This window comes from Apis mellifera, linkage group LG10, assembly GCF_003254395.2.
Source record: "Apis mellifera strain DH4 linkage group LG10, Amel_HAv3.1, whole genome shotgun sequence".
In the NCBI taxonomy this organism is placed as follows: domain Eukaryota; kingdom Metazoa; phylum Arthropoda; class Insecta; order Hymenoptera; family Apidae; genus Apis; species Apis mellifera.
In genome coordinates, this window is record NC_037647.1 from 10,086,972 (window position 1) to 10,105,163 (window position 18,192).

The window sequence follows — 18,192 nt, forward strand, 5'->3', positions numbered from 1 at the left end:
ATGGTCTTTTTTTATATGATTATGAATAAATTATATTATGTCGTTGGAAATGTGCATTTATTTGCCTTAATTTTTTTCTAAATGATCTTTCTATGTTCTTGGTTTATTTTTTTTTGCTGTTTGCATTTTAATTATTTTTATAAAATAAGTATATAATATATGTAATAGATTGTGTATGTGGTATGTACATAAATATGCAATAAGATTGTTACTCTGCATTTTCATTAGCAGCAAATACACATTATTCTTTTATTTAATAATGATACTAATGCATAAATATTTAATTCGTTGATCACAATATTTCATAACCTATATTAGAAAATTACAAGTTTTATAGATGCTTTTAAATGTCCGCTTATTTATGCGCAATAACTTATATAAGTTAAATTATTTAAAAAAAATTTGTTTAGAAGTAAAATTTGGTAGATTAAAGAAAATGAAAAGAATCATAAAAACGTAAAGAAAAATTTTAATGCAGACATATAACATCGTAATATGTGGATAGATTAAAATAAAAAATTAATGGATTTGACACTTTCATTGTAAATTTTTCATTTAAATACTTATTACTTCATTCTTTCAAATTTGTGTTCAATTTCATAAATTCCAACAGGTTCTTTAATCTTATCACAGTAATCGACCCATTCTCCTTCAGTTAAATCAACATCTGTAAATTCTTTGCCATTAATAGTTTTAGCAATCCAACCTTCCCTTGCCGAAAAATCACTGGGCTCAATGCCTCGACAATCAAATATAACTATTGTTTGAAACTTGTCTTGATCATTCGCGATAAATGATTTAATGGAATCTTCCAAGATACTCATGGAATTTTCACGAGAACAAAGTTTGCATTTACTAATAAAATGATTCACTGCATTTCCTCTTTGAGCCGGAGTGGATTCGTTCAAAGACACATAATTCCATTTTTCCGATGCTTCGCCACAATTGCAGCAAGTGAACTTGAGATACCATCTGAATTCTGCTCCCGATGGTTTCAGTTCTCCTATATTTTCCAATGTAGCTTTCATCTGTAATGCTATTTTCACCATTCTAACAAAAAATTTTTTTCTTTAATTTTTTTGTTATGTACTTATTTAAAATAATATTATCGTAGAGGTTATGACATGAATGATCAGTTTGCAAATTTAGAGACGACACTACTCTTTTCTAAAATTAATTGCACAAACACGTAGATATTTTTGCACAAAAAACACAAGTCGTCTTATATTATATATGATCAGTAGTAACTAGTCACTTTTAAAATATATCATTAGCCATAAAAAGTCATAAACAATTGAATTCACGTACTGAAGCAGTAAAATTAAAGTTTGAATCGAACAAGTATAGATAAAGAGAATAAATAGTGGAAAAAGGATAGAGATAGGATAAAAATATTGAAATTAGTGCCATCTTTAGAATGCCATAAATGAAACACAAAAAAAAGAATAGAAAATAATGAGAGATAAGAAGAAAGAATTTAGGAATTTACTATTAATGTTATTTCTTGATTTACAAAAATAATAAAAATGGCGCTAAAAATGAGTTTTTACTTTATCTTTATTTTTCTCACATTATTTCTCTTCTTATCTATAATAGTTTCATTTACGATTCTAGAGATGGCGTTGATTTCTACATTTTAAAGCTATCTCTCTCTTTGTCTCACTATTTATGTATAGTCGTATACATTTGTTGAGGTTACGTGTCGGTGGAAGTCGTATAATATAAATTATTAAATATCGAATGAGATAAATAAGCAATGAGACCAACAATTTTTCTATTTTCAACATTTTTTCTTTATATTCTAATTACATATTCTAATGCCGAAGATATTTTAGGTTGTGGTGGATTTTTGAAAAGTCATGCCGATATAGATTTTTCCAAAGTACAAATAAAGTTGTAAGTAATTCATCAATGAATTATAAAATAAATTCATAAAATAAAAAATGTAAACTAATATTTTTAATATATTTAGATATACGAAAGCTGGTAATCTTAAAGATTTTACGGAATGTGCCCCTAATAGTGGATATTACTTTCTTCCTTTGTATGATAAAGGGGAATACATTCTAAAGGTAATGTAGAATATATATATTATAGCAAAATTTCAAATGTTTATCATTTTAATTGAACAATAAATTTTAGAATTTAGAAATTAAGGATAAGAATAAATTTACATTCTGAATATTATTTTTCTTTAAAACATTTAGGTAGATCCACCCAGAGGATGGAGTTTTGAACCTACGGAAGTCTTATTGAATGTAGATGGAATAACAGATGCCTGTAGTCAGGGTATAGATATTAATTTTACCTTCAAAGGTTTTGGTATCACAGGCAAGGTAATTTATTTAAAAGATATTTATTATAAAAATAAAAATATATGGAACTGATCATTTGTAATATTATTATGAAAATATATTTATATATTTTAGGTTATTAGTCTAGGATCAGATTCTGGTCCTAAAAATGTTACAGTTTCATTGTATAAAGAAAATAATGAGCAAGTTCCTGTTGATACAACAATTACTATGGAAGGTGGTATATTTTACTTTACTCCAATTCAACCTGGACAATATGTACTTATTGCATCTCATACTATGTGAGTCTATTATATTTGTTTATTATTTTGTTTATTAAAAAACACATTATATTATGTTATGTCTTTGTCACAGATGGATGTTCAAAACAAATACAGTTAGAGTAACGGTACGTGAAGGGAACACAGAACTTCCAGATGATAGTTTAATAATTTTCGGTTATGATGTAAGTGGTCGAGTTACCAGTGAAGAAGAAGCAGTTAGTGGTGTAACATTTGTATTATTTGGTGTAAGTTTTTTTTTTTCTTTACCTTTTTAATAATGTTTTTCAATTAACAAATTATTTAACTAACAAATTATTTTTATTTTTATTTATTTATTTTGTAGAACGGTGTAGCTAAGAATTGCGCAACAACACCTATAAACAAAGATCTTGAATCTAGAAAACCTCTTTGTCATGTTGTATCTGACAAAAGCGGTAAATTTGTATTTCCTAGTTTATCACCTGGCGAATATAATCTTGTACCATATTATACTGGGGCTCAAACTAAATTTGATGTTCAGCCACCTGAATTGTCATTCAAAGTAAGTCATGGCAGTGTCGTATTACGCCAAGGATTTAAAGTAACTGGTTTTACGGTAAACGGTATTGTCCGTACTGCCAGCAATGGCGATCCTTTGCCAGGAGCAAAAATTTTACTTTCTCAAAAGCAAGTTGCCATAACAGATAATCATGGAAAATATGTGTTAGATAACATGAAAGCTGGTCAATATATTCTTAAAGCTGAAAGCGGTATGTTTTATTTACTTATTATTATATTTTCAAATTAAATTCAAATTCAAATTATTGATTTTATTATTTTTAATATATAGAAGATTTATTATTCACTGATAAATCAGTTAAGATTTCTCCCAGTTCTCCGGAACTTCCAGTTTTAATACCAACAGCATATAAAATTTGCGGCAAAGTTACTTTATCAACAAGAGGAGATTTAAATTATCGAAAAGTATCTATACATAATACGGCCATCACATTTACAAAAGAAATTGAAATAGATTCGAAAACGGGCGAATTTTGTGTATATCTTAGTCCTGATACATATCAGTTAAGCGTTATTGTAAGCGAAGATGAAAGAGCAAAAGGTTTACAGTAAGTTTATCATCATTTTGTACTTTTTTTAATATATATAACTAATATATTCTGAATTTTTTTGAAGATGAATTTTAATATTTAATAATTGATATGTAATAACATTTGATATTATTCTCTTTTTTTAAGATTTTTTCCACTACAACAAACAATCGAAGTATCATCTCGACCGGTGCGTAATATTAACTTCCTACAGTTAAAAGCTACATTAACAGGAACAGTAAAATGTTTACCGGAAACCGATTGCAGTCAAGCTTCTGTGACGTTAAAGGTACTTGACGGTATTACAATAAAAACAATTCAAACAAAAGGTAAGATTTCATTTTGATCTTTTGTTGTATATTATTTTCTTTTACTTAAAAATCCTGTGATAATGAGCACGTGTTAAAAAAGCAGAATTTTATTGTACATTTGAATGGAATATTATAAAAAATATAATATAAATATTCAATTACAGAACACGTTCTTATTATTACAGGCATATTGTACAGTTAATTCGCTCGATACTACCTTTTTTTGTATAAAGTTTTCTTTAATCATGCAGCTGGCCAATATCAATTTACGGATGTGTTACCCGGTCATTACGAAGTACTAATAGACAACGATGTTTTTTGTTGGACGAATCCTAGTTACAGAATTTCTGTAACTTCAGAACGATCCGAATTGCCGCCATTTGAACAAACTGGATTTTCTGTTACTTTCATTTCTTCTCACGATACTATAGTTGAATATTCGAAATCAAACGAATTGAAAAAATTAACATTAGTATTGAATAAAGGAAGTACAAAGCATTGTGTGTCCGAACCTGGAATGTATACATTTATACCGAAAAGTTGTCACGTTTATGAAAAATTGTCTTATACATGGGATACCAATACTATTTCTCCAATTTTGTTACATTCGACAGAACACAGTCACATAGGAAGTATTATGAGTCATTCTGCGTTAAATGAAGTTAAAGTAAAAATTGAAAATGGAGATGATATCATAATGTAAGTAACGCGCATTATAGTTCAATATATCTTGGAAATATAAATTAATGTTAACGTTTTCATCGTTTTTATTAATTTAGACTCGGTCCATTGAATTGGACGCGCCATGAAAATCTGTACAAATATAAATTCGAATTCAAAGCAAAGACAGATAACATTTATACCATAACACCATTATCAAATGTTCTTCTATTTAGTCCGGCATCATTGAAAGTATTGGGTGTGAACGATTGTCAAGATGACGTTGCAATTTTTGTTGGTGATTTAGGAAAAGTATGTGTCATAAAAATTATTTAAATATATATCAAATTGAAAAAATTATTTGTCATTTGATATATTAATATATTAAAATCTTTTTATGCATTGTAGATAATTGCTGGTAAAATCAATCCACCTTTGGAAGGAGTTACTGTACAAATATTTGATAGTGATAAAACTATACCAATACACACGCTTATCACTCAAAAAGATGGAACATACAATATTGGTCCTTTGGATGGAAAAATAGAATACAAGTATATACATATGCTTTCTTTCTTTTCTTCTTTTTTCAAAAAATATTTATTTATTTATTTTTTTTTTTTTTTTTTGAAAAATACATACTTTTTTTCTCGTTAGCGTTACTGCACAAAAAGAAGGATTTGTAATCACGGGACCCGATTCCAACGGTATATTTACAGCTCACAAATTGGCTGAAATTATTGTACAGGTATCAGACCAAGCTGACAATATTTCCCTCCAAGTACGTATAATAAAAGTCGAAAATTATAATTAAAAAATGAAATTAAATTATCGAATTATTGAATTCACTAGGGTGTACTATTATCATTATCTGGTGGACAAAGTTATCGAAAAAACAGCATTACTGGCGAGGATGGAAAATTAATCTTCAATTCTTTATCCCCTGGCGAATACTATTTAAGACCAATGATGAAAGAATATCGTTTCGATCCTCCGTCGAAGATGATCAAAGTTGTTGAAGGTGCTACGATAAAAGTGAATCTATTCGGAAAAAGAGTCGCATTTAGTGCATACGGTTCCGTGACATCTCTAAACGGTGAACCTGAGACCGGCCTGCTGGTTGAAGTTCAGGGACAAGAAAATTGCGAACATCTTCAAGAAGAAGCGACCACGGAAGAAAACGGTAGTTTCCGAATCCGCGGGCTTCAACCAACGGTGAGCGAAACTTCTTTTTATACATCTTTTTCCTTTTTTTTTTTTTTCGTATTTTATCCAAGCTCATTCATTTAAAATTATTTAAAAAAATTTAAATTTAAAAATTTAATTGTTTATTCTTTCATATAGTGTACCTATGTGTTCCGTTTGAAACCGAACGCTGAAGTTAATGCGCATATTCAACGAACCAGTCCTAACTCGACATTAGTGCAAACATCGTCCGACATTCGAAATCTTCGATTGGTTGCGTTTCATCCGATATCGCGTACCGATGTCTCGGTACATATCATGTCCGCACAACCGGAACACTATCGTACATTGAAGGTAAAATTATGCAGAGAAGATGCGCCTGACTCTCCAATATACACATCGAAATTAGAATCTCAACAAGTGAATAAAGTTGGCAGCACTTATAATGCCGGTTTCCTCGTGCATTTGCCTCCCCTGCAGGCGGATGGTAAAAAGTACTTCGTACAACTAGAGTCGTCTCTGTCTCACACGTTACACAAATACAGAACTATACCATTTTATTTCGAGGCAAACTCGTCGTTTAAATACGTGAAATTGACGTTTAACGCAGAGCGAAAAGTCGATCAAAGCGATATGAATCAGACGTCGATAGTTGCGTTACCCTTCATCATGTTTATCACGTTTGCGTTCTTCAATCGGGAAAAACTTTGGTTATGGTTGAACACTCTGATTGAAAGGTGGTCGAAACCTGTGCCGATCTCGAGAACACCGGTACAAGCTGTTCCTATCGATCCACGAGCAGACGATATTATAGTCGAGCAAATAATGAACATCAATAAAAGAAAAACGAAACCGCGTAAAACGTAGCATTAAGAATTGTTAGCGGTATAGTCACAGTGATTAGAAACTTAATTGATCTCGTTGTGTTTCACTGTATACTGTGTATACTATATGAACGATGAAATTTAGCGAATACTATTTTATCCGAATATTTTTTTTTTTTTTTTTGCCGTGTGTGAACGGTTTTTCAAAGACAAAACGTTGGTCGATATGTTTCTAACGTATATTTCTAACATTTTCATAAATAATTATATTTTTATGAAATATGGATCCAACATAAAATTTATCATCTTATAATAACGATAATAATGATCCACAATCTGTATTTTCTGGTGATCACGGAGCAATAAACGCCTAGAAAAGAGAAAATGAAAAATATTCTTTTTATGAAAACAATTTTGATATTATATTCGTCTGTAAATAATGTATTCTATTTGACTTACTATGGGATTGACTTCGTACATACACTTCATGAACATAAAAGATTTTTCGCATTTGTCACTTGAATCTAAAAGTAATAATAAAGAAAAAGAAAAATTCAATTATAGATTCAAAATAATAAATTTATACGTTTGGAAGAGCATTAAAAATAAAAAAATTCACAATTCTTTGGAATACTCACCGACACTGCTGCAAGAATCAATCATCTCTACACCTATTTCTTTAAATGCTTCTGGAATTACTTTTTTCAGTAAATTATATCTTATCTTCCCATTTTTCTTATCCATCTGTACTATACAAAACATATATATATATGTGTGTATATAATATAATGATATAAACAGGGAATCTTACCACATTAAACTTTTCAAGTACGCAGTTGAAGTAACATTTCAATTTCTCATCTTCAGGAAATTCTCCGTATTCCGTAGCTTCGACATCCTCTGGAAAAGAATATTATTGTTAGATTGTTTAGCAATCAAATTAAAAAATTTCACCCATTATATCTTGTCGCTTACCAATTGTCGTTTTAGTCTCACCGATACATTTTTTCCTGTATTTAGATGTCATTTCTCTAAATTCGTCGATATCGCTCTTAATTGTTAAAAAATTGTTCGGTTATTTTGAAGAAAAGATTATAAAAAATATATGTTTTAATACTTACAATTTCCCCGTAAACGAGAGCAATTTGCAATATCAGATACCAGTACAATGATACCAGCCAAATTTCTGCTGCTCTCATTTTCCTCAACGATTCGTTTCAGTTGATAGAAAAATAAAAAAAAAAATTGATTCTTAATGTACAAAAATACCAGTGAAATACTGTTTTCCTGGTAACGAGTTCGTAGCATTTATAGGTGTTCACTTTTTGCCCAAACGGGAAGTGATAATTGGTCGCCATAATTTTCAAATTGTACGTATCAATTCATGAACACGAATCAAATCTTGCTCTGCTCTAATGAATATGCAAACGTTCCTTCTTGATCAAGAACATTTATCTAATAATACGGTATTAACAGCCAAAGAGAAACTTAAACTCTGTACAAAAGTACAAAATTTAGAGTTAATATCAGGTATTAATTTATAACAAAGAGTAATTATCGAACACGAAGCCTGAAAATGAGATACAATGTAATGCAAAACGTTTAATTAATATGCAAGAGCATATTATGTATTTGAAACATCTTGGAAACGACGTCCTAATTAAAACGTGTTTCCTTCTATTTGATGAATACATAACAATTAAATGGATGGTTGAACTGTTCATTTTTTATATATATATATATAAAAGAAAGAGCGTGCGTTGTTTAATCAATTACACGTTGTTACATGGATATTGTAAAATTTGTTAGTTGGTTTTTAATTTAAAAAAATTGCTATTGTTATATTGTATTACTACAATGTATATTATTCAAACGAAATTTATCATCTCGTTCTTAAATCACTCCTTTCTATCGTGAACGCTTAATCATGACCTCAATTGACAATTGGACCGACCAAGCATCGGAAATTGCGATCAACTGGATAGTTTAAACTGGTTACTCCAGTTTTGTAGTATCAACATTTTCGAAAATTATCTTTAAGATGAAGAAAAACATAAAAGATACGTATCTAAAAATGTCGATGTAGGAAACAGTAAGACAAATAACATAGATGTCTCGAATTTTTTTTTTCCTTTTTTTCTCTTTTTTTTTTTTTTATTAACTTCTTTCCCGTACAGAGAGTCGTCGTCTACATTCAAACGGTGTACGATTCCGTTTTATGAGAAAACGAATCAAGATTCTACCCGAGTTTCGATTCGTCCTACAGTCATCGTAAGCATCATTTCCCTTTGATCTTGTTTTATTTTTTTTGGCTCAGATGAAACTCGATTAAAACAGATAATACGTCTGGAATACAGAGAAAAGAGATCGATTCGTTTGAAATGATCGAAAAGATAAAAACAAGAATTATTTTCGTCAAATAAAAATTATTAGATACTCACCCGTGGAGACAATTCCGCGTAACATTTGTTAAATCTGTACGCGTATTCGCAGTTGTCGCCTTTGGCTAAAAGAAACGTTTGATTAGAGATCGAAATAATTTTGCCCGCTTTCGATTAATCGTGTGCAATCGAAATAAAATCGAACAGGAAATAAACAGCAAACTTCACGTTAGGAGAAATAAAAATTTTACGTGAGAAGAAGAGAAACGAAGAAAAGGTTTATGGAAGAAAAGAAACAAAAGGTAAATTTCGAGAACGCTCGATTATCGTTAAAACGAAGAATATACGAAAATATAATATATAGATACCCAAATATTTACCGATCCCCTTGCACTCGCTGATCGCTTTCTGAACTTCAGCCCTGTATGCTGGTATTCTTTGGAAAAATGTGAGCATGCCGTTCAAACTGAGTTCTCTCTTGTCGTCCACCAATCCAAATTGTTCCCATAAACAGTACATGTAACACTGCAAAATAAAAAGAACGCTTTTTCCCCTTTTTTAATAAATCGTGAGATTATTATCTACGGATTGACTCGTGAGATTTATTATGCATTATTACCTTTAATTGACGTGTTTCAGGCCATTGACCATTCCTCACTGCCTCTATATCCACTAAAATAAAAAAATAATAATAATAGAAAAGTACAAGAATAAAAAAAAAATGAAAATGAATCGATCGAGTAAAATTTGTCACGAATCAAAAATCTTACCTGTTGCCACTCCTGTCTGTGTTTGGCAAGCATTCACCACGCTGGCTGCTGTTGCGATCATCTCGTCAGAGACAAAACTCGGTCGTGTCTATAAAACATTTTTTTTTTTTTTAGAAGAAATAATATAATATCAATAATATAATAATAATATGCTTCTCTTTTTCTTTCTCTTTTATATTAATTTATCATCGTGTTTTTTTCTTCTTTTATAAATACTACACATTAAACGTATTCTTAGTCAAAGCGCGATACGCGCACAATTGCAACCGCGCGATCATCATTTTTGCTCTTTTTTTTTTTTTTTTTCGAATTTCCAGGGAGAAAAATAAAATTTTTAAACGAAAAAGCAATAAATTGTTTGCAAAAAAGAAAAAGAAAATAATAAAATATAAAACGAAGTTGTGTATATTTTTAAAGATTATGATACGAACCCCACAATGAACACTTGGTGAGCAAATCAAGCAAGTGATTAATAAGCTCAACAGTATCGAGTATTTCATGATTTCTATTTAATATTGAAATGACACAAATTGGAAAGAACGAGTTAATGATCTCCAATCGAAGTTGAGTTAGATAATGTGGTCCGGCCGAGGTCCGGAGAACGAGAAATACGTTCAGTAGAACGTATAATCGTCACGAACGATGGTGTGAGCAAGCTCGAGGGCGCGACTAAACGTGTATCCGCTCGACGACTCTTCTCTCTGACAAAAGAGATCTCTTAACTGCTGACCTCACGCACCGCACCCGCTTCTGACCGAATAAAATTTCCCACCTTTGATATGTTATTTAGTTCATTGTTCATCGACCACTTTATTTTATCGATAGATCGTATTTCCAGCTAATTCGTGTTAATTGATGTACAACCTGTCCATTTTGATCAGGTAATTAAAATATCTCTCAAGTTGAAAGGAACGGGTGAACGAACCTTTCGATTCTACATATATAGGACAGGGTGTACACATAAATGCAGATTTGATTGGCGGATATTACCATTTTGCGATCTGACCCTATGTATATTATTATCTATGTATATCTTACCTTCTACACATTCAACCGATTCAAATGCCTCGTTTCGTTCCTATTCATTCATTGTTTACAAATTGCAAAAGAATGCGTTCACGATGCTTGTCGAATCAATTTTATCAAACATTATTTATGAAAAATGAAATATATATTCATTGTTATTTATAAAATTGTCTTTTTTAATTGTTATTAAAATTTTATTTTTAAATCTATTTAAAAAATGAAAAAGGAATTAAATCGTGTCATTAATAATTAAAAAATTATATATTAATTATTTGAAATTATCATTTTTTTCATTCATTCATCACGAAAAAAGAGATTTTATGAGAAATTCGCGCCGAAATACAAATCAGCATGTTCATCTAACCGCGTGTCGAGCAAGGAAGGTAATTTGTGGGTCAATACAATTCCAGCGAAGATAGGCGAATATACCCGAACGAATCCTGAATAACTTCGTCTGAAAGTACAGTCATCTTTTAAAATTATTGACCATTGTTCACATTATATCATAACTGATATTATTTTCCAAATATTGAGACAATAATATTATTTGAAAAAATTTGAAATGATGTAATAAATAATTTATTTAATATCCGATCAAATGTCGTATTTATTACATATTTAATTTTCTTATTTGACATAACCTTTTTAACATTATATTTTTCGCGCTGTATAGTCAGCTGATTTGTAATTGGATATAAAAAAATATATATATATTTTGAAACAAAATTTGATTAAATTTGAAAAAAAATATTATAACAAATGCTTAATTGTTTTGAAATTTTTAAATCAAATGAAATTTTAATTTTCTTTACATAAAATGATTTCGACGGACTGTACAGTTGATGACATAGTACAGTCTGACCGAATTAATATTGACGATTCTGTCACATGTGTGTCACAGCAATTTTTAAATTGAAAGTATTTCAAAATTTAAATATGAATCATTATAACTTTTTTATGCTGTATTTTCAATATTTCTACAAGAAAGAAAAATTCTTATACAGCAATGTTTCGATGAATTTAGAATCACGAAAGACAAAACAAGGACAAATGAATCTCGACAGACTGTACAGCTGAACTTGTATTGACCGCAGCGTTTTCTTCGAGCGATTGCATTTCGCCCAAAACAAGATATACAACAGATATTAAAAGTGAAAATATAAAGCGTGCTCGATGTTCTGCAATGTTGAACATATGATCTCAACTGGAAGAAGATAATCAAGGTAAATTTATTGAATGAATAGAGTTCATTGAACGTTCCAATTGCATTCCATCGACGCCAAGATTTCGATTCGTTTCTAGCACAATACGATGTCGAAGACAAGAAAGAAACAATACTTTTTGAAACGCGTTCGTAGCAGAACTTCAATCACAAAATAGAATGATACGGTGGAAGTTTTTGAAATTTAAAGATCGCGCGACAAAGGAAAAAGATTGTAGAAACTTAATTAAAATTTCGAAAAACTTTATGATCGAGCACTGCCATTGTCACGTGATCCCTGTTATTCTTACGTCACATTTCGCGTAAAATTTAAAATTTTTTCAACATTCGTATCATTTATCATCTTTAAAAATTTTGAATAAAATGGGAAAAACAAGAGGAGTGCACGAAACAACACCAGAATTAAGAAATCGAATGGTAGGAATGTATGAAGCTGGTTTAGGATTGCGAGAAATTGCAGCCGCTGTAAATTGCTCAGTAAGTATTTTACAAAATTAAATATTGGATCATATTGTATTATTTATTGTATTTTATTCTTTTTTAGCAACGAACAGTGAAAAGATGGTTAAACAGGTTTGACAAAGAAGGCACAGTGGAAACTCGAGAAAGATGCGGACGTAAAAGAGCTACAACAGCGGAACAAGATGAAGCTATTGTACGTTTAGCTACGCAAACGCCGATAACGGCAGCAAAAGCTGTACTTCCTGCTTTAGGACTTACTTGCTCTGTTGATACTATACGTGAAAGGCTACATAAAGCTGGAATTCACAATTGGAGTCCTTCGAGAAAATATATGCAAAGAATTCCACTTGGGTTTGTTTTTGAAATCAATATTTTTTAAGATAAAACAATTTATTTTTTATACCATTTGATTTTGTTCTTATTTATAGTGATACGGATGGTGTTACTATTCAACAACCTGTATGGAGACCTACTGGAACACAATTGGGGAAAAAAAAGTCTTCCAAAGATTCTAATAAAAATGAAAAGAATACTAGTACAACTAAAAAAAGAAATCCATCAAAGAAAATTAGAGCCAAAGATATATATGTAGGAGATGGTGCGCCAATAGAAAGCGAAAAATCTGATGAACAACGAGAATTTATATATCATCAACAAAATGCTTCAGAATCTCAAGTTAATGAAATACAATCATCATCTCAACCTTTGCAATCTCAGACAGAATTTGGTAGTACTCTAAGTTTATCTCAGCAAACACAATCTATTTATCAACATCCTAGTTTAAATATATCTCAGAATTGGCCTTTAGATTTAGTGCAAGGAAATCATCACTATCCTCAAGTTTGTATAATTTGTTTAATATTATGTAAATATTTATATTATTATACATAATTTATATTTTTTCAAATTTTTAGGATCAATCAAATTCAATATCTCATGAACAAGTGGCTTCCTCACAGCAACTTCAAGAATTACATGTACAACAAGAACAAAACCATGTACAACAAATACAACAAACTCATAATCTTGATGAACAACAAAGGCAACTTCAGGCAGAAGTTCAACATCATAGTGATCAATTACATTCTCAATTAGCTAGTCCACAAAATAGTACGAATTTAACTTCTGATAATTCTAATATTCATGGTCATCAAGATAATAATCAGTCTTCTAGTATAGAATCTAATCAAACTAAAGATTCATCGAAAGAAGACAGCGCGAAAAGTGAACCACAGAAAAAGAAAAAAAAGGGTGGGAAAGCTAAGGGAACATTGGAAACCAGTGTTGAAATTCGAAATCGTATGATTGGCATGTCTGAAGCCGGTTTATCCACATTATCTATCGCGCTTGCAATCGACAGATCGGTAAGAAGAAACATGTTCGTCTTGATGGATTCACATAATTAAAACCATCTCAAGAGTAGCCGTATACGCAATACTCATTATTAAATAGGAACGTACCGTAAAAAGATGGTTAGAACGTTGGCATAAGGAAGGGAACGTACAAACTAAGGAAAGAAAGGGTCGTCGACGAATTACTACTAAAGAAGAAGATGAAGCTATTGTTGCTATGGCTACTCAGCAGCCATTAACTGCAGCTAAACACGTCGCGCCTGCACTGGGTTTAAAATGTAGCGTAGATACTATTAGGGAGAGGCTTCATAAAGCTGGTATACACAGTTGGAAGCTTGGAAAAAAACAAGGGTTAGTATATTAAAAAAAGAAAAAATAAAACAAAAAAACGAAAAAAAGATTCTTTGATAATTATTATTCATCCATATTTATTCATTATCAAGCAATAATCGATTATTTTAGAGAAGGGAATGCTGTACATACTGTACACCTTTGGCAGCCTAGTGGAAATCGACCAAATAAACCTAAATTACCGGGTGAAAAGAAGAAAAAAACAAATAATAATAAGAAACGCGATCAAATATCAAACAATACGCAAAAACGTCCCATTAGAAAAAGAAAAATTGAGTCCATTACAATGAAAATGGTCTCACCCTCTACAAACATGATATCAGAACAAACCACAACTTTATCATACCATAATGGAACAAGTAAGATTAATGACTGAATATTTACTATGTTTTTCTTGTGATAAAAACTAATTGATAATTTTTAAAACCACATTTTAGTGGCAAATTATGTTTCAGGTTCTAATATAATACAACCTATTCATAATATTCCTCCACCTCCTCCTACAATTGTTCAATCTCAATCACATCCTCCACCAGGTCCTCCACCAGCAGCTCAATCTATACAACCAATGAATTCTATGATACAACAAAGACCTGATTGTCGATTAGCATCAATTGTAGCACCTGTATCGGGACAAGGAAATACTGGAGTTACCTATCCATCATGTATGGTTGGAAGTAATACTCATACAGGACATATGGAACAACCAGATCCTTTAAATTATGAACCATACATTTGGAGTTTCTAATCAAGTATAGAAAAATATTAAATAATAAATTTTCAAGATATTCTTAAATATATTATATCATTCCAATTTAAAAAATTTTTTTTTTTATCGCATTTGAAGTTCAATTCAATGATTAAATTTTGTGTATTGATTTTACGTTATACTGTTTATAATAATTATATGAATGACTTGAATCATAAGTTGCTTTTCGTAAAAATATTCAATATTCATTTTTAATTGTAAAAAATTTCGAATAAACATTGAATGAGTATTGATTTGAGATAATTGAAAGAGTAGATCCAATTTTAATTAATTATAATAATTGAACTTTAATATATCTTCATAATTGCATGCATTAATTCCTTAAATCATCATTAATATAATTAATATTTGATATTGATGAAATATATAAAACAATAATTATTTTCTTTATTACTTTCTATTTTAAATATATTGATTTATGAAATCATGAATAAAATATTATAGAATAATAAAAATTTTTTAAACTAAATCAATTATAATAAAATGGGAATGATCATTAACGAGTAACGAAGAAATTTCATATATCTTTTAATATTAAAGCAAAGCAAACATCGCATATGTAAAATATATAAATTTTTAAGATTTTTAAGATTTAAATAAGATATTTTTTTTTTAAATTTAAATTAATTTAAAAAATGTTTATGTTAAATGAAATTAATTGAATCAATTTAAATCAACATGAAAAAACGTCAATAATGTGTAAATATAGTGATATATATATGAATATAAATGAATTTAAATGAATTTAAATAATTAAACAAATATATTGATAAGAATAAAAGAAAAGTTATACAATGTTTATTTTGCTATACAATGTATTTTATCTTTAAATAGTCATTCAAAATGTGCAAAATAAAATATTGTGAAAATAGAAAATATGTGTCATATTAAATTTATATTTATGAAATTCTTAGGAATGATCAAATCATGTTAAAAAAATTGTAAACCGCATAAATTGTATTATTTTTATATATGTAAAAGTTTACAATGTTTAATCTACATATGTATTTTTTTATCCTTATAGATTTTTTATGATTCAATGTAAATTCTTCAACGTATAATTACGTTTTATTATTAAATATAATTTATTATGTAAGTTCCCATATATGTGAAACATTTTTTAATACATCATCAGGATTATTTTTATAAAACATAAAATATCCTTGAATTTGCGCTGGACTAACATATTTTTTTTGCGATAATACATTTTCTGTAAATTCTTTAGCAAGTACATTTGCTCTATCGTCAATATTACGATAAAATTTTAAAAACATTTGTTCCACTTGATTTGCACTACACCAACCTGAAATAGTATCAATTAAATATCATTGATATTTAATTATATTAAATATATATAATAATAAATTTATTAATTATATAATAAATCAATGAATATTTTATTATTTAAAACGTAATAATTTGTAAAATGTTATATATGTACCTATATATTCTTTTACATCTATTCTACCAGGTCTAACTAATGCAGGATCTAATCTTTCTAAATAATTAGTTGTCATGAAAAGAATTCTTGCTTCTGTAGAAGCAACGCCATCTAAACAATTTAGTAAACCACTGAATGTAACTCTATTTAAACCATCATATGCAGCTTTAACTGTAATGAAGATAAAAATTAATTTTTTCATATAAATAATTATACAATATTATTCTTTCACTTACTTTCTTTACTTTCTTCTCGACTAGTAAACGCAGCATCAATATCTTCTAAAAGAATAATAGTTTGTTGTGGAGCTACTGCTAGTAGATGATTTAATCTATCATCTGTTAAACCTCGTTCTGATAGATTTAAAACACAAATGCCCATTTCTAATTCACCAGCTAAAGCAGTAATGAATGATGATTTACCGCAACCAGGAGGACCATATAATAAATATCCACGTCGATATGGAATTCCTAATTAATTAATGATTTTTAATTTATTAAAAATTTTATATATTTTATTTTATATATTATATTTTTAATTTTTGATAATTTTATATATTTTATTTTATATACTATATTTTTAATTTTTGATGCAAATACATATTCTTATTAATGTATATATTTGAATCATTTACATACCACGATCGCTATACCATGAAGGATTTTGTATAAATTCACGACAATCATTTATTATTCTTTCTGCAATACCAGTATCTAAAACAACTGAATTTAGTGGTCTTCGTCTTCTAGGATGCCCAAATTGTCTCCATTCACTTCCCATTGCAGTATACATTATTGTTTTACCTTCATATTCTTTTAATGCCATTTGTCTTGCTGAAAATAAAAATTAATTCTTTATTTTTTTGATTTTGATTATTTTTTAATTTTAATACAACTAATATTTTACCTTCTTCTAAAATATTAAAATAAATATTTTTATTTCTTCCTAATGCTGTAAGTTGTACTGTTTCCCATGGTATACCCATTTGTATATCCAATGTTTGTTGTTCCCTAGTTCGTTCTACTCTTATCCAATTCCCTTTATATCTATTAATTAAATAAATATAATATATCATTGATTTAACTATTATAATTTTTATGATTTAATGATTCTACTATTATTATAAATTTTAAATTGTTACATAAACGTATCATACTTGTCATTGTCAGATGAAATATTGCAGTGATAAGTACAGTTATTTCTAACCTAATAAAATGTGTTCCAATACTTGGTACGAAATCATATCTAGTTTTTATGTGACCTGTTTCTTTTTGTTCAAAACTTGTTTCAACTGAAAGATGTTGCGTTTCCTTTGCACCTTTATGTGTAATCCATTGTAAAAGCCATTGGTAACTTTTATCACGGCATGGAACTTCTAAAGTAATCATATAATGTCGCCTTATAAAAAAATTAAATATCATATTATATTGAATTAAATTGATATAAAGTCATATATAATATGATATAAAATTGTAATTTTGACATAAATGATACCTGAACATTATCATTCCTACTTGCATTCCTTTTCGTAATAAAGCTGCACCAGCACCTAACCCAAAAAGTCCAAAACCAGCTCCAAAATAAGGATTATCAGATAAAGTTTGAACGTAATCTATTATAGTCATAATGCAATTATTTATTTATTTTCTAATTGCATTAAAAATGTTATTATTCTTAGTATACTGTTTCATATGTATTAGTACTAACTAGTTTTAACTATTTTGTATAATATTATACCTTTCATTTGTATTATATCTTGTATTATGTTTGGT

At 29.1% G+C, this 18,192-nt stretch overlaps 6 protein-coding genes across 10 annotated transcripts; 2 read left to right on the top strand and 4 right to left on the bottom strand.

Moving 5' to 3' along the window:
- Positions 1–446: 446 nt before the first annotated feature.
- LOC724996 (UPF0587 protein C1orf123 homolog) lies at positions 447–1,371 on the bottom strand. Its single transcript, XM_006566102.3, has one exon. It carries the CDS (start codon positions 1,047–1,049, stop codon positions 567–569), a length of 483 nt encoding a protein of 160 aa, XP_006566165.1. The 5' UTR covers positions 1,050–1,371; the 3' UTR covers positions 447–566.
- A 278-nt stretch (positions 1,372–1,649) lies between these two features.
- LOC725048 (nodal modulator 3) lies at positions 1,650–7,031 on the top strand. 2 transcript variants are annotated; one of them, XM_026443259.1, is made up of 14 exons: positions 1,650–1,896; positions 1,973–2,072; positions 2,208–2,336; positions 2,430–2,596; positions 2,670–2,823; positions 2,922–3,327; positions 3,408–3,684; positions 3,814–3,995; positions 4,211–4,676; positions 4,757–4,949; positions 5,046–5,191; positions 5,295–5,418; positions 5,490–5,852; positions 5,982–7,031. In XM_026443259.1, the coding sequence occupies exons 1-14, from the start codon at positions 1,757–1,759 to the stop codon at positions 6,687–6,689; spliced, it is 3,555 nt and encodes a 1,184-aa protein (XP_026299044.1). In that variant the 5' UTR covers positions 1,650–1,756; the 3' UTR covers positions 6,690–7,031. The 2 variants fall into 2 exon arrangements, with proteins under 2 accessions (XP_026299044.1, XP_026299045.1); XM_026443260.1 differs by having other exon boundaries at positions 4,229–4,676.
- On the bottom strand, positions 6,999–7,845 carry Obp11 (odorant binding protein 11). Its single transcript, NM_001040226.1, is given in 6 exon segments — positions 6,999–7,016; positions 7,106–7,170; positions 7,285–7,390; positions 7,458–7,546; positions 7,622–7,697; positions 7,768–7,845. Coding segments are annotated over 6 exon segments (432 nt in total).
- A 934-nt stretch (positions 7,846–8,779) lies between these two features.
- Obp10 (odorant binding protein 10) lies at positions 8,780–10,946 on the bottom strand. 3 transcript variants are annotated; one of them, NM_001040204.1, is given in 6 exon segments: positions 8,780–8,992; positions 9,088–9,152; positions 9,408–9,552; positions 9,647–9,699; positions 9,798–9,885; positions 10,229–10,457. In NM_001040204.1, coding segments are annotated over 6 exon segments (438 nt in total). In that variant the 5' UTR covers positions 10,298–10,457; the 3' UTR covers positions 8,780–8,974.
- Positions 10,947–12,152: 1,206 nt separating this feature from the next.
- Positions 12,153–15,228, top strand: LOC552275 (AF4/FMR2 family member 4). Of its 2 annotated transcripts, none has more exons than XM_624651.6 (7): positions 12,153–12,522; positions 12,590–12,858; positions 12,936–13,347; positions 13,422–13,871; positions 13,960–14,210; positions 14,322–14,569; positions 14,648–15,228. In XM_624651.6, exons 1-7 carry the CDS (start codon positions 12,409–12,411, stop codon positions 14,956–14,958), a joined length of 2,055 nt encoding a protein of 684 aa, XP_624654.2. In that variant the 5' UTR covers positions 12,153–12,408; the 3' UTR covers positions 14,959–15,228. The 2 variants fall into 2 exon arrangements, with proteins under 2 accessions (XP_624654.2, XP_006566167.1); XM_006566104.3 differs by having other exon boundaries at positions 14,666–14,994.
- A 772-nt stretch (positions 15,229–16,000) lies between these two features.
- On the bottom strand, positions 16,001–18,185 carry LOC552253 (mitochondrial chaperone BCS1). The gene is made up of 7 exons (XM_006566109.3): positions 17,915–18,185; positions 17,627–17,818; positions 17,327–17,466; positions 17,059–17,253; positions 16,657–16,890; positions 16,421–16,591; positions 16,001–16,282 (listed from the first exon to the last, which is right to left on the bottom strand). The coding sequence occupies exons 1-7, from the start codon at positions 18,043–18,045 to the stop codon at positions 16,068–16,070; spliced, it is 1,278 nt and encodes a 425-aa protein (XP_006566172.1). The 5' UTR covers positions 18,046–18,185; the 3' UTR covers positions 16,001–16,067.
- Positions 18,186–18,192: the final 7 nt, after the last annotated feature.

Coding starts and splice junctions, on each gene's coding strand:
- LOC724996 (XM_006566102.3), bottom strand. CDS start 1,049: ATGGTGAAAATAGCATTACAGATGAAAGCTACATTGGAAAATATAGGA.
- LOC725048 (XM_026443259.1), top strand. CDS start 1,757: ATGAGACCAACAATTTTTCTATTTTCAACATTTTTTCTTTATATTCTA. Junction 2,073..2,207: donor AAGGGGAATACATTCTAAAG/GTAATGTAGAAT, acceptor TAAAACATTTAG/GTAGATCCACCCAGAGGATG. Junction 2,337..2,429: donor GTTTTGGTATCACAGGCAAG/GTAATTTATTTA, acceptor TATATATTTTAG/GTTATTAGTCTAGGATCAGA.
- Obp10 (XM_006565947.3), bottom strand. CDS start 10,297: ATGAAATACTCGATACTGTTGAGCTTATTAATCACTTGCTTGATTTGC. Junction 9,553..9,646: donor CTGAAACACGTCAATTAAAG/GTAATAATGCAT, acceptor TTTATTTTGCAG/TGTTACATGTACTGTTTATG. Junction 9,153..9,395: donor GGGGATCGGTAAATATTTGG/GTATCTATATAT, acceptor CGTTTCTTTTAG/CCAAAGGCGACAACTGCGAA.
- LOC552275 (XM_624651.6), top strand. CDS start 12,409: ATGGGAAAAACAAGAGGAGTGCACGAAACAACACCAGAATTAAGAAAT. Junction 12,523..12,589: donor CAGCCGCTGTAAATTGCTCA/GTAAGTATTTTA, acceptor ATTCTTTTTTAG/CAACGAACAGTGAAAAGATG. Junction 12,859..12,935: donor ATGCAAAGAATTCCACTTGG/GTTTGTTTTTGA, acceptor TCTTATTTATAG/TGATACGGATGGTGTTACTA.
- LOC552253 (XM_006566109.3), bottom strand. CDS start 18,045: ATGACTATAATAGATTACGTTCAAACTTTATCTGATAATCCTTATTTT. Junction 16,891..17,058: donor TTCATGGTATAGCGATCGTG/GTATGTAAATGA, acceptor TTAATTAATTAG/GAATTCCATATCGACGTGGA. Junction 16,283..16,420: donor AGATGTAAAAGAATATATAG/GTACATATATAA, acceptor ATACTATTTCAG/GTTGGTGTAGTGCAAATCAA.